Genomic DNA, 22507 nt, shown 5'->3' with positions numbered 1-22507 from the left:
GGGTGGAGGAGTGATAGAAGTATCGGTGCAGGGAATCTTTGGTAACAGTGACCATACTTCCAGGCTTCAAGATGGTCATAGAAGGGTGTGAGAGTGATAGAAGTATCGGTGCAGGGAATCTTTGGTAACAGTGACCATACTTCCAGGCTTCAAGATGGTCATGGAAGGGTGTGAGGGCCATCTGGCTGCGACATCTGTCACCCCATTGATCGCTAGGGATGATTCGGCTGATCTGGCTGGCTAGGCAGGTGCCACCCTCCCATGTGTATCCCTCCCGAAGCTCAGCGCTTGGTCACAGAGGATGGCCCCCTAGAAGAGGACCACTCCGCTGGTCTAGGGTTTATGATATAACTACTCCCTTGCTTGTCTAAACCTCAAAGATGGACGATGAGGTGTGTCCTTGAGCTTGAGCACTACACTGGGGAGAAGCGAATATCAATAGTCTCAGACAGATTCAGATGGAAGTAGATTGGAATTAGCAGCTGAAGGGTTAATGGAAGGTATTTAAAAGTGAGATAGTAATTCAAAGTTAGCAGGGGTAAGAGGCAAAGTATGTTTAGGGAACGCTGATTAACGAAGGATAGTGAAGATTTGATCAGAGAAAAGAACCAAATGTCAGGTATAGGGAAGTGGTGTTGAACAAGTCACTTGAGGTTTATAGGGGATGTAGGAGAGATCTTTAGAAATAAATTAGTTGGACAATCCCGCTACATCAGAGAAACTGGACGTAGACTGGGAGAACTCTTGCCAACATATCTGTCCATGGACTCATGCACTGCCAGACTGAGACTACCTGCAATCTCCAACTGGATGGCATTAACATCGATTTCTCCGATTTCCGTTTAAGTTCCCTATTTATTCATGTGTCTCCTTTCCTCTTGCTCCGCCTCTCTCTCTCTCTTCCCTTTTCCCTCTGTCTCCTTTCCCCTGGCCTACATACACAGAGCCAAGCACCCCACCCAACCCCCCCCTCATCAATTCTCACCTTTCCTCTCTCCTGTCCATATCCAATTAACAGCTGTTGTCTGTTGGTCTGTATTCCTCCCTCTGCCCTTCTCTTTAATTCAGGCACCTGCCTTCTTTTTATTCACCCCTTGAAGAAGGCCTCAGGCCCAAAGTGTCGGCTATATATCTCTACCTCCTATGAACGCTGTGAGACCCACTGAGTTCTTCCAGCATTTCTATTTTTACCTCAATCACAGTGTCTGCAGTCTTTCATGTTTCACTCCATGAAGGATTGACAAGTAGGATTAAGAGAATGCAAAAACCTTCTTTGTATTAGCAACCAATGGGAGGCTAAGAAAATACAGTAAAAAAAAAACCCTAGTATCCGTCACCTCAGGGGATTGGTAGATGCCAAATAAGTTAATTTTCTGGTTGCTTGAGACTGTGTGCTGTGTGTTTGGCGAACTAATGATGAGGTGCGCCAATTCATAACCCGTATATTTTACCTATTTATTTTCCGCAAATTTTCTGCCAGTTGCTTGAGGCTGCTGGTTGCTTCAATTCCAGGTAACAGGGGTTTTACTGTAGTAGATGCTGACAGGGACCAGAAAGGTAAACAGCTAGGAGTATCATGTGCCATTCTGGGCCACATTCAGGAACGATGCGACAGCAATAGAGAGATGTTACCTGGAGTAGAGTACTGTAGTTGTAAGGAGAGACTAGATAGACTAGGCTTCTCCTCACTGGAATGGTAGAGGCTGAGGGATGGCATTATAGAGGGTTTATACAATCATGAGGGGCATAGATAGATGCAGATTGCACTGGACCATGAAGATTTTGCTTCCTGAACATCCTTGTGGGTATTTTATGGATTTTGGGCGGCTGATCACGAATATTACTTTGTTATCACGTACTGTTTTTTTTGGAAATAACCTATTTTTGTGATTTCCTGTCATATTTTGTCTACTAGAATATTGCCCACAAAGCAAGCTGTTGTGGTCAGTCCAAGGATGCCTGGCATGCGGTCAGTGAAGGTGCTACGCAAATGTTGTCTTAGGCCTAGGCATGGATAAATGCAGACAGGCTATAAAGCATATTCAGATGATGTGCATTGCATTGATATAGATTGGAAAGCATACTGATGCACATGTTCTTCAGGCAATCGCATAGTAAGTACTTAACAATAGAATTTATTGTCTTCAGGAAGACTCAATACAGTGGTGAAGTCAGTGACGAACATGGTGAAAGGTTTCACCGGGACATTGCAACCATAGAAAAGAGGTGTCAGGGCAACTGGAATCCATCAATGCTGGCCGACTATTGTTGGACACTGATGGGAGAGGTATCGGGTGCTGAGTATAGACGAAAACCAGTGACAAAACATTTTGAGGTCAGTTTAACTGGTGCAATGTGCCAGCATCGTGATGCAATTAAACATGCTAAAATCAATAAAAGTTAATTTAATGCTTCTCCAACTTCCTACGTGATACAGCAAATCTGAAATGATCCTTTGTGTTTATCTTGAAGTTGTCTATCACAATCCCCTTTTTATTTCCAGGAAGCAAACCTTCTGAAAAAAATTGTGGTATAGAGTGGCCAGTCTTTTTTAACCCCATGACAGAGAAGTAGAGGACACAGATTCAAGGTGAGAATTTAAAGGAGATCTGCAGGTTAATTTTTCACACAGAGGACAAGCTGTGGTGGCAGATGTAATTACAAAGTTTAAAACCCATTTATACGGGTATTTGGATAAGAAATGCACAGAGGGTACAAACATAGAAACATAGAAGAAGGAGCAGGAGTAGGTCATTCGACCCTTCGAGCCTGCTCCGCCATTCAACGAGATCATGGCTGATCTTAAAGTTCAGTACCCCGTCCCTGCCTTCTCTCCGTAACCTTTAATACCCTTATACTGAAGAAATAGATCTAATTCCCTCTTAAATATATTTAATGAACCTGCCTCTACTGCCCTCTGTGGCAATGAATTCCACAGATTCACCACCCTCTGGGTAAAGAAATTCCTCTTCATCTCGCTCCTAAATGGTTTGCCTATTATCCTCAAACCATGGCCCCGGGTTCTGGATTTTCCCATCCTTGGAAACATCCCATCTGCATCCATTCTGTCCAGTCCTGCCAGAATTTTATATGTCTCTATGAGATCCCCTCTCAATCTTCTAAACTCCAGCGAGTACAATCCCAATTTGCGCAATCTTTCCTCATAAGTCATTCCTGCCATTCCAGGTATCAGCCTGGTGAATCGCCTCTGCACTCCCTCCATCGCAAGAACATCCCTCCTTAGATAAGGTGACCAAAACTGCACACAATACTCCAGGTGGGGTCTCACCAAGGCCTTTTTAACCTCCTGCTGTACCTGCATGCTCACCTTCAGAGACTGGTGTACAAGTACCCCTAGGTCTCTCTGCACTTACCCATCTCTTAATATATTGCCATTCAAATAGTAATCTGCCTTCCAGTTTGTATTACCAAAGTGGATAACCTCACATTTATCCACATTGTAGTGCATTTGCCATGTATCTGCCCAGTCCCTCAATTTATCCAAATCACACTGGAGCTTCCTGACCCCCTCTTCCGTGCACACAAGTGTAACGCAAACAGGACTACAGTCGATAGGTACCACAACCAGCAGGGACATGACTGCGCTGAGTGATTCTATGCTAAAACACCATTTTTCTCTCAGAAAAGTCCTAAAAGTGAAATCGCCAACAATGCCAGGAACTGAACTGCTTGCTTCACATTGTGTACTAAGTATGATGAAGATTACAACATAAGGAATAAGCTGATGAACCCATCACCCAACCCCTCCATGATACAAGAGCAGGTCTGCTCCAATCTTGGCAAGGGAAACATCTATCTGGTTATTTAAACCCATCTTTGGTCTCCTAACTCTCATTCAGAATGCTACTTAAAGTCTGCTCCTCTAAGGTCCACCATCTCTATCCGTACATTCCAATCTATTCTCCTGATTCTTCCACTGAAGCCCATCCGAATCTCAGCCAGCTTGCAACCTCCACTGTCTTTACAATATCTTCGTCTACTGCCCTCCACGCAGGGAACTGAGAAACCAGCCCTTCCACCTTAACTCATCAAAGTCTACTGAACAAACCTGTGGTCACAATGTAATAATTGGTGATTCCTTTCCAATGACCAATGAAAGACTCCAGCAGCTGGACAGGTTCTTCCTCCTTAAACAAAAGATGCAAAATATTACATGCAAGGTTATTTTTGGAAAGTAGCTACTCAGCAATACTTTGAATCAAATGTTTTGCATAGTGAAATGCTGCAGGGAATGCAGGCAAGATACACATAATACCCTGTCATAGGGACACAACTTTCAGAGGTTTTTTTAAAAAATGAGATCGGCTTCAACAAAGCAGGGCAATGAGGAATGAAGAATCAGCTTTCCATTCCTCTCCCCTCCACTCCGACTGATCTATTTCCAGGGTATCAAATGACTTTAGACCTGGACTGCCAAATACTCTTCAGTTTGAGGCAGGTGCTGGGAGCAGCGATACACCGGAGGTTGCTGGGGTGCTGCCCTCTCTGGCCACAGGAGTGGTACCAGAGGAATGGAGAATGGTAAATGTGGTTCCATTGTTCAAGAAAGGTAATAGGGAGAATGCTGGAATTCTGTCCCCTCATTACAGGAAAGATGTGGAAGCTATGAAGAGGGTGCAGAGGAGATTTGTCACGACATTGCCTGGATTGGAAATTATGTCTCATGAGGCAAAGTTAGCAGAGCTTTTCTCTTTGGAGCGAAGGAGGATGAGAGGGGACTTTTAATAGAGATCTATAAGATTATGAAGCATAAATAAAGTAGACAGCCAACATCTTTTCCCAGGGCGGGAGGAGAAAACTGGAGGACATCTGTACCAAGTGAAAAGAGGAAAGTTCAGGAGAGATCTCGCAGCTAAGAGAGTTGTGGGTGCCTGGAATGCCTTGCCGGGGTGGTGGTGGAGGCTGGAACATTACGGGCATTTAAGAAGCTCTTGGACAGGCTCATGGATGGAAGACCTTTAAGAAAGGCTTAAGTTTTTTTCTTAAGTATAAATATATAGGTCAGCACAACATCAAGGGCCAAAAGGCCTGGACAGTGCTGCAGTGTTCTAAGTTCACACACGGTTAGCATCATGGTTCGTGCAACACCATACAGCACCAGCAACTCAGGTTAGAATCTGCCACTGTCTGTAAGGAGTTTGTATGTTTCTGCATGGGTTTCCTCTGTTCCCTCCAGTTTCTTCCCACCCTTCAAAACGTACATGGGTTGGAGGTTAAATGGGGTTTTTGGGTGGCACAGGCTCGTGAACGGGTAGAGCCTGTTACTATACTGTATAACTAAATTTAAATATTCCCTGATTGTCTGACCCCCCTGACTTTCCAAACCAGCAACTCCAACTCCCAGGCAGTCCTGATGACCAATTCCATGCAGCACACAAAGAGTCCACCTTGGACTCTCCCCATGTCCTCTCAAATAATCCGGCTCCCACCACCAGGCGCCAGACTCAAGGCAGCAGCTCCATACAAAAGTAAACTGCATCCCCCAACACCCCCATCCAGACTGGAAGATCACTTCTTTGAGCACCTTCGCCCTGTTTCATGCAACAGCGAGGTCCTCCCAGAGGCCAACCACTTCAATCCGCACCGACATGTCTGCCAATGGCCTCGTACTCTGTCAAAGTTAGGAACAACACCTTGCATTCTGTCTTGCCAGTCTCCAGACATTGTAAATATCAACATCCAGTTTCCAGCAACCCCTACTCCAGTCTTTCTTTCCCTCACTCCCTATTTCCCTTCCTCCAGGTCCCCACCTCCTTCTGTCAATCTTTCTTTTCCCTCTGCCCCCTACCCCATCATTTCTCAGGTTTTTTCTCTTCTACCCACCCACCTGCTACCACCTATTCTCTCTTCCCCGTTAGGCGTTCCTCCCCCGACACCTTTTTATTCAGATGTCAGAACTCGTGAACAAAGTCTCAGGTCTGAAATGTCAACTGCCCTCAACTTCCTGCGGATGGTGTGGGACCTGTTGAGTTTTTCCAGCACTTTGGTGCACTGCACCAGGCCCCAGCCTCTGCAGATTTTCTTGCTTACTTCAAGGTCCAAGAATAGTTTTCATCCAATGGTTATCAGGCTCTTGAACCTCCCCATACTAGCCTAACCAGAGTGACTCTGAGGCCACCAAAATGATCGGTCTGCACTTTTAAAATTTCACTTTTTCTCTTGCACCAACTGGGACTGAGAATATTTATTTATCTGTCTGCCCCTTGAATTCATTATCCCTTTCTTTGCTGGGATAATTAACGTACACCATTATACTTTGCTGCAGCATATAAGAATTGTAATGTATTTGTACATTGTACTTATGTATATGACAATAAACATCATTGTGGTAAGAATGTCGTGATTAGTGCCAGCGACCTGGGTTCGAATCTGGCGCTGTCTGTAAGGTCTTTCTACGTTCTCCCTTTATCTGCGTGCTCCAGTTTCCTCCCATCATCCAAAATCCCAAGTGGTTGTAGGTTAATTTGGGTGTAATTGAGTGGAATCAGCTTCTATTGTGCTGTATATGGGAGAAAAAAAATCCATCACACGGCCTAACAACATGTTTCCCCCGGCCTTTGAGGGAGGCTTGTGCAGAACTTGTAGGGCCCTTGTAGCAGAGGTACTTAAAACGTCCTTGGCTGCAGGTGAGGTGCCAGAGGATAGCTAATGTTGTACCATTATTTAACCAAAGCTTTAAGGATAAGTTAGGATGCTGCAGCTGAAGCATAGGCAACTGAAGGGTTTGGCGTAGCAATGAGAACAATGCTGTTACAGCGCCGGTGATCGGCATTCTAAACCTGCACTGTCCGTAAGGTGTTTGTACCTTCTCCCCATGTCTGCCTGGGTTTTCCCCGGGGGCTCCGGTTTCCTCCCACTGTACTGGGGGGGGGGGGGTGTAGGTTAATTGGGTGCAAATTGGGCAGCACAGACTCATGGGCCGAAATGGCCTGTAACCGTGTTAGGTCTAAATTTAAATAAATGCATGAGGAGATAATGTGAATGGTCACAGGCTTTTAGCCAGTGAAAGAGAGGCGCAGATTTAAAGTGAGAGTAGAAAAATTTAAAGGGGATCAAGAAGAGGCTGTGTAGGAAGAATTAGGGGATGTAGTAGATTCAGGACGGAGATGAGGAGGAACTGCTTTTCCCAGAGCGTGGAGAATCTGTGGAGGCTGGCTGAGTAATATATTTAAGACCAGGTTGGATAGATTTTTACATAGTAGGGGAATTAAGGCAAGAAGGTGGAGATGAGTCAATCTTCAGATCACATTGAAGGGCGGAGCAGGCTCGACAGGCCGGATCCCATTCTCATTTCTTACAAAGCAAAATGGCACAACCTCAAGTGTGCCCTCCATGGGCTAGGGAGGGCAAGAGTAGAATGTAATGGCAGTTGAACATGTAGCTGAAAAATTGGTGTAGGGGCAGGGTTTCATATTTCTGGATCACTGTGATCCCTTCTGGGGAAAGTAATGGACCTGTACAAAAAGAATGGGGTGCACCTGAACTTGGGGACCAATATCCTGGTGGGCAGGTCTGCTACAGCTGTTGGTGAGGGTTTAAACTAGTTAGGCAGGGGAATGGGTAACAGAATAATAGGGCGGATGATATACAATACGTTGAGACAGGGCGCAGAGAGATTGTGAGGTGAATAAACAGTCAATAGGGTGGAGTTGTAGGCAGATGGATAAGAATTTAACCTACAGTATTATGGAAGCAAAATGGAGAAAGGTGATGAATACAGAACTGAGGGTCTTAAATTTAAATTAGACATAAGGGGATTAAGGGAATTAGGGGTTACGGAGAGAAAGCGAGGACGGGGTATTGAACTTTAAGATCAGCCATAAGAGAAAATGAATAAAATAGATATGACCTTATCAGAAATGGGAAAAAGAATGGACAAGGTGGAAGAGCGGGAAGCAGCAGCAGAAATGAAGGTAGAAGACTTAAAAAAGAAATTAGAGGAATCTAATAAAAAAGTTAAAGATACACAAGAGCTGTTAGCTCAGAAAATAGATATAATGGAAAATTATAACATAAGAAATAACATAAAGATAGTGGGCCTTAAGGAAGATGAAGAAGGCAAGAATATGAGAGAGTTTATAAAAGATTGGATCCCTAGGATCCTAGGATGTCCAGAACTACAGCAAGAAATGGAAATAGAAAGGGCACATAGAGCAGTGGCCTCTAAACCACAACCACAACAAAAGCCAAGATCTATTTTAGTAAAATTCCTAAGATATACTACAAGAGAAAAGGTACTGGAGAAAACAATGGAAAAAGTAAGATAGGGCAACAAGCCACTGGAGTACAAAGGGCAAAAAATCTTCATTTATCCAGATATAAGTTTTGAACTCATGAAGAAGAGAAAGGAGTTCAATACAGCAAAGGCGATTTTATGGAAGAAAGGGTATAAATGTATACTAAAGCATCCAGCGGTATTGAAAATATGTATTCCAGGACAGCAAAACAACTATTCTTGGATCCAGAGGAAGCACGAAAATTTGCAGAAAAATTACAAAATAGATTGAGAGATGAAGACGTATAACGAGAGTACAAAAGACTGCGAACTAAAAAGACACATAGGTTTTGAACTCCTGAAGAAGAGGAAGGAGTTCAATACATCGAAAACGATCTTATGGAAAAAAAACTATTCTCGGATCCAGAGGAAGCAAGGAAATTTGCAGAACAACTACAAAACAGAGAGATGAAGACATGTAATAAGAGTAAAAATGACCACGATTTATATGTATGTGGGTAAAGAGGTATATGTGTGTATATGTATAATGTGCATACATGAATTTATCTGTATTTAGAGGAAAATATAGATAGTATAGACAAGAATTAATAAGGGAAGGAAATGGAATAGAGGGAATAAGGAGGGAATTAAAAGAGTGACCTTTGTTACATATGAAAAGTGAAATCTTTTCTGGGGGGGGGCTGGGTGGGGGGGGAGTTACGGTCACTGCAAAATCAGCTAACGCTTGCAAGTGAATTCGCAAATCCAAATGGAGAGGGGAGATGTGGTTGTCCGACATGGGATAAAGGACAACTCAGGAGGGGAAGGGGAGATTGGGGCTAAAGAAGTTTTAAATAGGAGAATAAGGAAAATGCTTGATGTTTTAGGAATGTTGTCTTATAAAGGGTTCAAAACAAGAAAACAGAAATGGATAAGAAGGAAAGGTAATGATGGAGAAACGGAAAGGGAAGATAAACAAAGTATAAAATGGCTACGCTGAACTATATGACTTTAAATATTAATGGAATACATAACCAAATTAAAAGGAAGAAACTGCTAAATTTACTGAAAAAAGAAAAAATTGATATAGCATTTGTGCAAGAAACACATTTAACTGAATTGGAGCACAAGAAATTATAGAGAGATTGGGTAGGACACATAACAGCAGCATCGTATAATTCAAAAGCAAGAGGAGTAGCTATATTAATTAGTAAAAATGTGCCATTTAAAATAGAAGAGGAAATAATAGATCCAGCAGGGAGATATGTAATGATAAAATGTCAGATATATTCGGAGTTTTGGAATCTACTCAATGTATATTCACCTAACGAAGAAGATCAAAAGTTTATGCAAGATATCTTTTTGAAGATAGCAGATACGCAAGGGAACATATTAATAGGAGGGGATTTCAACCTGAATTTGGATTCAAAAATGGACAAAACTGGGAAAAAAATTAACAGAAAGAACAAAGTAACCAAATTTATAATTAAATCGATGGAAGAAATGCAACTTTTGGATATATGGAGGAAACAACACCCAAAGGAAAAGGAATATTCATATTACTCGGCTAGACATAAAACATACTCAAGAATAGACCTATTTTTGTTATCAGCTCATATGCAAGATAGAGTAAGAAAAACAGAATATAAAGCTAGAATACTATCGGACCATTCACCCTTAAAGTTAGAGGACATCCCTTCAAGAATGTATAGATGGAGATTAAACACCATGTTACTTAAAAGGCAGGATTTTAGAGAATTTATTGAAAAACAAATTAAAATATATTTTGAAATAAATACGAAATCAGTGAAAGTTTATACTATGGGATGCAATGAAAGCATTCATTAGAGGGCAAATAATAAGTTATGTAACCAAGATGAAGAAGGACTATAATCAGGAAACAGAGCAGTTGGAAAGGGAAGTAGTAAATATAGAAAAAGAATTAGCAATGAAGGAAGATACAACTAAAAGAAGAGAATTGGTGGATAAAAAAATAAAATATGAAACACTACAAACATATAAGGTGGAGAAGAATATAATGAAGACAAAACAAAAATATTATGAACTAGGTGAAAAAACGCACAAAATCCTAGCATGGCAGCTTAAGACAGAACAAGCTAAGAAAATGGTATTGGCATCAAGGAAAAAAGACAAACAAATTACATATTATCCAAAAGAAATTAAGGAAAACTTTAGAGAATTCTGTGAAGAATTATATCGAACTGAAAACGAAGGGAAAGAAGGGAAAATAGATGAATTTCTAACTAAAATTGAACTACCAAAACTACAAATAGAGGAACAAAATAAATTAACAGAGCCATTTGGAATAGTAGAAATACAAGAGATAATAAAAAAATTACCAAATAATAAGACACCAGGAGAGGATGGATTCCCAATAGAATTCTATAAAACATTTAAAGACTTATTAATTCCTCCCCTCCTGGAAGTAATCAACCAGATTGATAAAACACAAAGCTTACCAGATTCATGTAAAACAGCAATAATTACAGTAATACTAAAGCAAGGGAAAGATCCACTCACACCAGCGTCATATAGACCAATATCTTTACTTAACACAGATTATAAGATAATAGCTAAACAATTAGCAAACAGATTAGCAGAGTATGTACCGAAAATGGTAAATCTAGACCAAACTGGATTTATCAAAAAAAGACGCACAACAGATAATATTTGTAAATTTATTAACTTAATTCATGCAGTAGAAGGGAATAAAGCACCAACAGTAGCAGTTGCTTTAGACGCAGAGAAGGCCTTTGACAGAGTAGAATGGAATTATTTGTTCAAAGTATTGCAAAAATTCAGTTTACCGGAGAAGTATATTAATTGGATTAAAGTATTATATAAGGGACCATTAGCGAAAGTGACAGTAAATGGACATGTATCAAAGCAATTTAACTTAAGCAGGTCAACACGGCAGGGTTGCCCACTATCACCTTTATTGTTTGCGTTAGCTATAGAACCACTAGCAGAATTGATAAGAACAGAAAATAATATAAAAGGGATAAAAATAAAAGACAAGGAATATAAAATCAGTTTATTTGCGGATGATGTTATAGTATACTTAACAGAACCAGAACTATCAATAAAAGAATTATATAAGAAATTGAAGGAATATGGAGAAGTGTCGGGTTACAAGATCAACGTAAATAAAAGTGAAGCAATGCCTATGAATAATGCGGATTTCTCAAAATTTAAGAAGGAATCACCATTTAGATGGCAAATGCAAGCAATAAGATACCTAGGTGTACAAATAAACAAAAATCTAGGCCAACTATATAAACTCAATTATTATCCACTAATGAAAAAATTACAGGACGATTTAGAGCATTGGAAAGATTTACCATTAACATTAATAGGAAGGATAAACTGTATTAAAATGAACATTTTTCCAAGGATATTATACCTATTTCAGGCATTGCCAATACAACTGACAGAGAATCTTCAAGGAGTTAAAGAAAATAATAAGGAAATTTTTATGGAAAGGGGGGAAACCGAGGATAGCACTAGATAAATTAACAGAATGGTATAAACAAGGAGGCTTACAACTGCCGAACTTTAAAAATTATTATAGAGCCGCACAATTAAGATACCTATCAGATTTTTATCAAACAAGGGAAAAGCCAGATTGGACTAGATTAGAATTAGATAAAATAGGGGAAAAGATACCTGAACACATATTATATAAATGGGATGAAAAATTGGTACAACATAGAAGTTCTCCAGTATTACATCATCTACTCAATATTTGGAAGAAGATTCATGTAGAAAGAAATAAAACAAATTATCAATTACCAAAACTAATATTGACGCAAAACAAGTTACTCCCTTTTACAATAGATAACCTTTCCTTTAGAGAATGGGAGAAAAAAGGGATTAAAAGAATAGAAAATTGTTTTTCAGGAAATAGATTCTTATCCTTTGAACAAATGAAAGATAAATACAATATAACTCAAGATACAGCGCTAGCATATTACCAATTGAGATCCTACTTGAAGGATAAATTAGGAAGCAGTTTGAGTTTGCCAGAGGGAAGTAACTTTGAATATGTGATTACAGATACAATGATAATCAAAAGATTTATAACAAATATGTATATTAAACTGCAAGAAAAGGAGAATGAGGAAACAAATGGTAAAACTAAACAAAAATGGGAACAAGATTTAAATATAAAGATAAAAAAGGAAACATGGGAGAAGTTATGCTCTGGAACGATGAGAAATACAATAAATACGAGGTTACGTATGATACAATATAACTGGATACACAGGCTATACATTACACCTCAAAAGTTAAATAAATGGGACCCAACAGTATCTGATAGATGTTTTCGATGTAAAAAAGAAAGGGGAACAACAATTCATGCAATCTGGACATGTGAGAAAGTAGAAAAATTTTGGGAATATCTAAATCAGATATTAAATAAAATAACAGAAAACAATATACCAAAGAATCCAGAGATCTTCCTCCTAAGTAACATAAAAAACAAAGAATTTGGAATTGATTTGGAGGATGCACAAAAAAGATTTCTTAAGATAGCTCTAGCCGTGGGGAGGAGTCACGTGATGGAGTAGTGGCCGGACGGTGAACTCCAGCCCTCTCCAGAAAAGTCGGGAAAAACAAGAGAAAACACAAAGGCACAGAAATAAAAGTTACAGAAAAGTGAGTATAAAGGTGGAAAGAAGATGGCGACAAAAAAAGAAAAGTCGAAAGCAACGGTAAGAAGAGAGGAAGAGAAGACAATGGAGGAAAAAGGTGAAGGCCTTACCTGTCCGAAGAGGCCCGCTGCGGAGAGAGAAACCCGCTCCCTCAGGTTGGTAAATAATGGACTACAAAAATGGCTCGCAGAGCCGAGCAAAAGTGCGCAACCGCGCATGCGCGAAACTTCGCGCATGCGCGATGCGAATGAAAAAAATCACACCGACGGGAGGGGGGACCAGCTGGGGAGTCGATCTCCACAGCCGGCAACGACAGCTGCAGAACACCTGCAGCAAGAAGAGACCACAGAAGACAATAGAAACAAGAAAGAAGAGGAGGAAAGGGCAACAAAGAAACAACAGATGGTCAACCCAGAGGAAGAAGAAGAGGAAGAGTATGGTGAAATAGAAGAAGAAAAGATAGGCAAGGTAAAGGATATACTTGCTCTTATTAAAGGATACATGGAGTCATTTAAAGAATGGCAAACACAGGAATTTAAGGATTTAAGAAAAAGAATAAACAACACAGAAGAGAAAATAATTAAAATGGAGATGACCTTAACAGAAATGGGAAAAAAAATGGACAAGATGGAAGAGCGGGCAGTAGCAGCAGAAATGGAGGTAGAAGACTTAAAAAAGAAATTGGAGAAATCTAATAAAAAAACTAAAGAGACACAAGAACTACTAGCTCAAAAAATAGATACAATGGAAAATTATAACAGAAGAAATAACATAAAGATAGTGGGCCTTAAGGAAGATGAAGAAGGCAAGAATATGAGGGAGTTTATAAAAGAGTGGATCCCTAAGACCCTAGGATGTCCAGAACTACAGCAAGAAATGGAAATAGAAAGGGCACATAGAGTATTGGCCTCTAAACCACAACCACAACAAAAACCAAGATCTATTGTAGTAAAATTCCTAAGATATACTACAAGAGAAAAGGTACTGGAGAAGACAATGGAAAAAGTAAGAGAGGGCAACAAACCACTGGAGTATAAAGGGCAAAAAATCTTCATTTATCCAGATATAAGTTTTGAACTCCTAAAGAAGAGAAAAGAGTTCAATACAGCAAAGGCGATTTTATGGAAGAAAGGGTATAAATTTATACTAAAGCATCCAGCGGTATTGAAAATATTTATTCCAGGACAACAAAACAGACTATTCTCGGATCCAGAAGAAGCACGAAAATTTGCAGAACAATTACAAAAATAGACTGATGGAGGAAGACGGGTAATGAGAGCTAAAATGATCACGACTGATATGTATGTGGGTAAAGACAAAAATAGACTGAGGGATGAAGACGGGTAATGAGAGTAAAAATGATCACGATTGATATGTATGCAGGTAAAGAGGTATAAGAGTGAATAGAGACAATGTGCATACGTGAATGTATCTGTACTTAGAGGAAAATATAGATAGTATAGACAAGAATTAATAAGGGAAGGTAATGGAATAGAGAGAATAAGGAGGGAATTAAAAGAGTGACCTTTGTGACATATGAAAAGTGAAATCTTTTCTGGGGGAGGCGGGGTGGGGGGAAATAGCGGTCACTGCAAAATCAGTTGACGCTTGCGAGTGGATTCGCAAATCCAAATGGAGAGGGGAGATGTGGTTGTCCGACAAGGGATAAAGGACAACTCAGGAGGTGAAGGGGAGATTGGGGATAAATAAGATAGAAATAGGAGAATAAGGAAAATGTTAGATGTTGTAGGAATGTTGTCTTAGAAAGAGTTGAAAATAAGAAAACAGAAATGGAAAAGGAGGAAAGGTAATGATGGAAAAACGGAAAGAGAAGATAAACAAAATATAAAAGGGCTACGCTGAACTATATGTCTTTAAATATTAATGGAATACATAACCAAATTAAAAGGAAGAAACTACCAAATTTAAATGAATAAATGTATTCCATTAGAAAAAATAACATATTGGTTAAGAAATAATATTGAAATATTCGAACAAGTATATGAGCCTTACATTAAATACAATAGCGAAAACCTACCGGGGACAAACACTACCTAAGTTGATGGAAGGAGAAGGAAAGAAAAGAATGGACTCAGTAGAATTTCTGGTGTAATTTTGTTGAATGACAACATTGTCTGACTGGCTTAATGCAACCTAGATTGTATACCTAAAATGGATGAGAGGGGGGGGTGGGGGGGTGGTTTGGGAGGAAAGGGGGGGGGGAGAAAAAGTCACTGTATATGTGTGAAAAAGAAATAGTGTATATCATGGCTAATGTGATTTATGGTGTGAAAAATTTTAAAAAAAAAAAAAAAAAAAGATAGCTCTAGCCGTAGCAAAAAAATGTATTATGTCAACCTGGAAATTGGAAGATAATTTGAAAATACAACAATGGTATATAGAAATGAATAAATGTATTCCATTAGAAAAAAATAACATATAGTTTAAGAAATAATATTGAAATATTCGAACAAATATGGGAGCCTTACATTAAACACAATAGCGAAAACCTACCGGGGACAATCACTACCTAAGTTAACGGAAGGAAAAGGAAATGAAAAGAATGGACTCAGTGGAATTTCTAGTGTATTTTTATTGAATGACAACATTGTCTGACTGGTTTAATGTATCCTAGATTTTATACCTTAAATGGACGGGAGGGGGGAGGTAGGGAGGGTGGGATGGGAGGAGGGAGGGGGAAAATGGCACTGCATATGTGTGAAAAGGAAAAAGTGTGTATCATGGTTAATGTGATTTATTGTGTGAAAAATAAAAAATTTAAAAAAAAAGATCAGCCATGATCTCATTGAATGGCTGAGCAGGCTCGAAGGGCCGAATGACCTACTCCTGCTCCTATCTTCTATGTTTCTATATAGCATGGTAGCAGGCCCTTTCAGCCCACAAGCCTCTGCCGTCCAATTACACCCAATTGACCTACAACCCCAGTACGTTTTGAAGCATGGGAGGAAAATGGAGCCCCTGGGGGGAAATTCCACACAGTCATGAGGAGAACATACAAACTCCTTACAGTGCGGGGTTTGAACCCCAGTCCAAATCCCTGGCGCTGTTACAGCATTGCAATAACCGTGCCGCCCTGAATGCACTCAGTACAAGAAATAAGGTAGATGCTCTTGTCACACAACTGGAAATTGGAAGGTCTGATGTTGAGTTGTGGCTGAGCATCAACGGTGTACCGACAGGACAGGCATGGGGGAATGAGGTGGCTCTATTGGTAAAGAATGGAATCAAATCCTTGCAGAGAGGAGGCACAGGATCAATCAGAAGATGTAGAATCCTGTGGGGAGGGTGAATAAACATGCAAGGGTAAAAAGACCCTGACCTACTCACAACAGCAGCCAGGAGGAGGCGCCCAAATTGCAGAGGGAAATAGAAAAGGGCAATGTGACATGGGGGATTTCAATATGCAAGTTTTTGATGGGATAATCAGGTTGGTGCTGGATCCTACAAGAAGGGATTTATCGAATGCCTGCAGGACAGAATTTTAGATCAGCTTGTGGCTGAGCCAACTTGAGTATTGTGGAATGACCCAGCTTTGATAAGGGAACTTACAGGAACCTTTTGGGGACATTGATCGTGATTATGAAAGAATTCACCCTATATTTTGAGGTGTCTGTATACCAGTGGATTAAAGGAGTCTACAGAGGTATAAGAAAGGAGCTGGCCAATGCTGACTGGAATCAGATTCTAGCAGGGATGACAGTAGAGCAGCAGCGGCTGGAGTTTCTGACTTTAACTCAGAAGGCACAGGATGACGATAGGGAGATGGTAATGGGGGACAAGGAAATAGCGGGCAAACTCAACAAGTATTTTGCGTCAGTTTTCACTATGGAAGATGCCAGCAGTGTGCCAGAGGTTTGTGAGTGTCAAAGGGTAGAAATGGGTGACAACGTTATTTACAAGAAGGTGCCAAGGAAGTTGAAAAGTCTCAAGGTGGACCTGATCGACTACACCCCAGGGTTCTTAAAGTGGTGGATGGGGAGATTGAGGTGGCTTTGAAGGTGATCTTTCAAGTATCACTGGATTCTGGATGGTTCAGGAGGAGTGGAAGATTGCAAATGTTAAGAAGGAAGGGAGGCAAAAGCTGGTTGTTGTGACTTCAGTGGTGGCCAAGATGTTAGAATCCATTATTAAGGTTGAGATCACATGGAGGCATACAGTAAAACAGGAAGAAGTCAGCATGGTTTCCTTCAGGGGAAACCTTTCCTGACAAAGGAGAGTCAGTGGATGTTGTTTATTTGCATTTTCAGAAGGCCTTTGACAAGATGCCACACAGGAGGCTGCTAAACAGGCTAAGAGCCCATGGTACTGTATTACTGGAAAAATACCAGCATGGGGAGAAGACTGGCAGGAGGCAGAGAATGGGGATAAATTTTAAATTACATTAAAATTTAAATTAGACATTTAGCACTGTTACAGGCCAATTCGGCCCCATGAGTCCGTGCTGCCCAAATTACAGCCCATTAACCTACACCGAAGATCGTTTATTTGAATGGTGGGGGGAAACTGGAGCCCCCGGAGTAAACCCACGCAGACATAGGAAGACAGTGTGGGATTCGGACCCGACCCGGACCCGGGCTCACCTGATCCAGATCAGACTCGGCATCATCCACCCCAGACTCACCCGACCCGGACCCGGGCTCACCCACCCCAGACCCGGACTCACCCACCCCTGACCCGGACTCACCCACCCCTGACCCGGACTCACCCACCCCTGACCCGGACTCACCGGACCCGGGCTCACCTGATCCAGATCAGATGGCCTCACCCACCCCAGACTCACCCGACCCGGACCCGGGGTCACCCACTCCAGACCCGGACTCACCGGACCCGGGCGCACCCACCCCACACCCGGACTCACCGGACCCGGGCTCACCCACCCCAGACCCGGACTCACTGGACCTGGGCTCACCTGATCCAGATCAGACTCGGCCTCACGCACCCCAGACTCACCCGACCCGGATCCGGGCTCACCCACCCCAGACCCGGACTCACCGGACCCGGACCTGGCCTCACCCGCCCCGGATCCGGACCCGGCCTCTCCCGGCACAGCCTCGGCCCCCCGGACCTGTCCCCTCCTCGCCGCCCACCCACTCGGGCCCGGATCCTCGCCCTCCGCTCGGCGCTCCGCCCGACGGCTCACGCCAAGCTCCCCGGTCCGAGGCCCCGCTCCCCGCCGCCTCTTACCGTTTCCACGGCCTGCTGCAGCAGCGCACTCAGCCTGCCCAGCATGTCGGAGCGGGGACCGGCCTCTCTCTCCGGGCCTGGGCAGCGGCGGCGGCGCAACGACGCGAGCACTGGCCCAAGCTCGGCACCTGGTTACGGGGAAGTTGGAGGGAGGGAGGTGGTAGAGGGTGGAGGGCTGAGGGAAGAAGAGGGTGTGGAGGGCTGAGGGAGGGAGGAGGTAGTGGAGAGCTGAGTGGGGGCGTGGAAGGTGAGGGAGGGGGTGGAGGGCTGAGGTAGGGAGGGGGTGAAAGGCTGAGGGAGGGAGGGGGTGGAGGGCTGAGGGAGTGTGGGTGTGGAAGGCTGAGGGAGGGGATGGAGGGTTGAGGGAGGGGTTGGAGGGCTGAGGAGGAAGAGGTGGAGGGCTGAGGAGGTAGGGGTGGAAGGCTGAGGGAGGGGTAGAGGGCTGAGGGAGGGAGGGAGGGGGTGGAGGGCTGAGGAGGGAGGGGTGGAAGGCTGAGGGAAGGAGTGGAGGGCTGAGGGGAGGAACAGTGGAGAATTGAGGGAGTGGAGAATTGAGGGAGTGGAAAGCTGAGAGAGGGAGGGTGAGGAAGGGATTGGAGTGCTGAAGGTGGGAGTGAATGATGGAGGGAGGAAAGCTGAGGGATGGAGAAAGTGAAGGGCTGAGGGAGGGAAGGAATAGAGGGAGGGAGAGTGACAGGGAGTGATGAACAAAGGGAATGCAGGATTGATGGAGTCATGGACTGACGGATGGAGAGGAACAGAGTGAAGGACTGAGGGTGTGAATGATAGTGAGAGGAAAAGGAGGGAGTGTGATCTGGGTGGCAATGAGTAAGGATGACCTCCTGGTTCAGGGACATAATTCCCTGAACATGGCAATGCCAGTGGGCAGAGTTTATCACCATCAGTCATTGACTCAAAATGGAGACTCATGCTGTGGCTGGACAAGAAGTTGGTGAGGCTATGCAAGGCCATCAGAGATTTGGAATGCTGCGCATTTCTGGTCCCCCTGTTACAGGAAGGATATCATTAAACTGGACAGGGTGCCTAAAAAAATCACACTGATGTTACTGGGCCTGGAGGGCTTTTAAGCAGATGTATGAGGATGTTTCTCCCTGAAGCCAAAGGAGACAAGAGTTAACTTCACAAAAATATATTAAAAAATTATGAAGAAAAGATGATGGTCACATTTGTTCCCTGGATGGAAGAGGGCAAAGGTTTAAGAATGATGTGGAAGAGTTTTAAGGAGGTACAACCTTTCCACACGAAGGATGGTGAGTACATGGAATGAGCTGCCAGAGGAAGAGGTAGAGATGGGTATCGTTGGGACATTTGAAGGTATCTGGACAGCTACATGGATAGGGCAGTCATTGAGCTATACTGCACGGTAACAGGCCATTCAGCCCAACTCATGCATTGCAGCCTGAGCTTGTCCCAGGTGAGTTTCCTCCAGGTGCTCGTTTCCTCCCACCATTTAAAAAACATTTTGATTTGGTGTAGGTTGATTTGGTGTAATTAGGTAGCACAGGCTCACGGGACAAAAGGTCCTGCTACTGTGCTGTTTGTCTTCAAAAAAAAATTTAAAGTGCAAGGAATGGAGAAAATTACAATTAAAAAATAGTGCATTGTACCAATGAGAGGTCAAGTTAAGGATCTGATAACATCAGGAAAAAAACTGATCGTGTATCCTGCCTGATGGAAGGGGGAAAGAGTGTGATGGCTGTAAGGTGTTGGCATCTTTCCCCGAGACAATGAGAGATATTGAAAGTTGATGGGAGTAAAGGTTGATTTGTACCATGGCTTGCGCTGTGTTCACAACTCTCTGCAGAACCGCAGTCCTGGGCAGAGCAGATCCAGTTCCTGAGCTGTGAAGCATCAGACAGAACACTTTTCACGGTACATCTATAAAAGTTGGCAAGACCTCGGGGACAAACGAATTTCCTGAGGCCTCCAAGGATGCCCTTTCTTGGCCAGAGCATCAACGTGTTGAGCCAGGACAGGTTCTCTGTGATATTTACTCCTGAGAACCCGAGCTCTTCCATCTCAGCATGTCTGCTTTGTCTGCCCAACCTGTACCCCTTCCCACTGTTTCACGCAAGTCAATGAGCAGCTCCTTTGTTTTGATGACCTCCAGGGAGAGATTGTTATACTGACACCAGACTCTTTCTTCCTGTACAGTTCTCCATTTCATAATTGTTTGAGATTTAGGGGTGTTTGGTTCATATCCCTGTCCAGCTTAAGAGTGACCAAAACTGCACTCAATACTCCACATGTGGTCTCAGCTAGATCTTGGACCTCGTAACGTAACTGATGAAGTATGCCAAATGCCTTCTTCTCTATCCCATCTACATGTGTCAACATTTCCAGAGAAATTGGCACTGCTAGATCCCACTACTATACAAGACTCTCCAGAGCCCTGCTCATAACATTTGGTTCGACTTGCCAGAATGCAACACGTTACACTTATCGGAATAAAATGCCATCTGCCATTCCTCAGCCAGTCGAGGAAATTCCATATACTTGAGATGAAAGGAGATGTGCGAAACATTTTTTAGATAGAGAGCGGTGGTTGCCTCAAACGAGCTGCCAGAAGTAACGGTGGAAGCAGAAGCCTGAGCAGGCGGAGGATGGAAGGATGCGAGTCACGCGCAGCCAGGTGGGAAATGTGTCATTTGGCATCGTGGTCAGCGCAAAGAAATGCATTTCATCGGGTAGAAATGCAGCCGCCAATCTGCATATAGCAAGCTCAGCGCAATGATGAACCAGGAACGTCTGCAGACATTGGGGTCGAGTGCAATAAACAAACATTCTGGAGAGACTCGGCAGGTCAGAGGGAGTAAAGGCATTTTGGGCAAAATGTTGCCTGCCTTTTACTTCCTATAGATGCTGCCGACTTTCTCCAGCACGTTTATGATGAAGGCGATTGGGTAAATCTCTACTTTGAGATGATGTTCAGGGATCCACATTCAGCGCAGGGACAGTGAGACACCAGACGAACATCTCATTGCCTCCCAGGTATCGCTGCCTCATCTCACACTTCATCCATGTTCCAATGTTTCAAAAGGTGGGACATAAAGGTGAGGTGGGGGGGGGGTAGTGGTATTGCTAATCAGGGCTGCAGAAAGCGGGGCGGGGTGGGGAAACGTGGAGGGATTGCCTATTGAGTCAGTGTGGGTAGATGTAAGAAACAGGAAGGTATAGTCTTTCAGCCCCCAAATAGACACTGAGAAGTAGGTAAGACAGCAGATTTTGGAAAGGTGCAAAAATAATAGGGTTGTTGTCATGGGTGATAATTGCCTGGCACCTCCTAAAGGCCAAAGGTTCAGATGGGGAAACATTTGTCCAATGTGTCCAAGGATTCCTGGCACAGTATGTGGACCAGCAAACTGGAGGTGAGGCCTTTCTGGATCTAGTGCAGGTTGTACCTCTTTAATCTGGAGATGTCGGGACCTGGCCATTGCTGGAGCACAGAAAACTCCGGAAAATAGAAACTGACCCCTAAAGGAACCCCCTATGTAAAGATAACAAATGTAGAACAAAGCTTAAAACAGGAAATAATACTGTGGGACAGCATGGTAAGCGTTGCAGTGAGCTCAACGGCTTTACATCACCAGCAATCGGGATGTTAGTACAAACTTCTGACAGACAGTGTGGGGACTCAAACCCCGGTCCCGATCGCGGCAGGTTCAACCTTTACAACGCCAACGATCAGGACCGGGGTTTTGAGTCCTGCGCTACCTGCAAGGCGTTTGTTCTAACGGCAGCAGATTCAAAACGTGCTGGACCACAGAGGGCCAGATAATAGAGGTTCAACCTGTACTGGGTAATTAATCTGGTCAGGAGACAGACATCTATTTAACTGAGGGAGGCCTAATTACAATTGTATTAGGCAGGAAGTTGGGAACGTCAATTGGGAACAATCTCGGGGGGTGGGGGGAGAAATGTAAAGGATGTTTCGGGACCACTTGCACAGCTTTTTGGATAGGTTTGACAGAGAAAGGATGGTAGGGTAAAGTGGTTGCCAAGAGAGGTGGAACTTTCTCTGTAAAATCTCACACCCCCTTAATGTATCACTGTGTTGGTCATGCTGCCTTCAGCAAAGCAGTATTCTCCCACTGCTGTCCCTCCACGACCGAGTCCTGCCCTCCGACCCAGTGATGACTGCAACGGTTGTTCTTTTCCCCCGGTAATGCAGTACCGCTTCTATCAGCACTGAATCCCCAACAATGGGCTACGCAAACAGCAGGATGGTCCCCGCTCCCTGACGATACCGCATTCTTCACTCAGCCCTGCCTCTTTCATAAAGGAGAGAAGCCAACCCGTGGAACTTCAACCCACAGTCATAACAGCTGAACAGCTCCACGGTGGGACAATCCAAGACAAGAAGGCACAA

At 43.2% G+C, this 22507-nt stretch overlaps 1 protein-coding gene across 6 annotated transcripts in view; it reads right to left on the bottom strand.

Annotated features, from left to right (window-relative positions):
- LOC138754049 (FHF complex subunit HOOK interacting protein 2A-like) overlaps window positions 1-22507 on the bottom strand; it is a 103134-nt gene that overhangs the window by 59022 nt on the left and 21605 nt on the right. For all 6 annotated transcript variants that reach the window (XM_069917789.1, XM_069917793.1, XM_069917790.1 and 3 more), the window contains exon 9: window positions 4070-4148. In XM_069917789.1, coding sequence (XP_069773890.1) covers window positions 4070-4148 — 79 coding nt within the window. The remainder of the gene's footprint in view (window positions 1-4069; window positions 4149-22507) is intronic.

This window comes from Narcine bancroftii, chromosome 2 (assembly GCF_036971445.1).
Source record: "Narcine bancroftii isolate sNarBan1 chromosome 2, sNarBan1.hap1, whole genome shotgun sequence".
Taxonomy (NCBI): domain Eukaryota; kingdom Metazoa; phylum Chordata; class Chondrichthyes; order Torpediniformes; family Narcinidae; genus Narcine; species Narcine bancroftii.
Note: the sequence above shows the minus strand (reverse complement) of the source record. Positions and strands in the feature narration are given on the sequence as shown.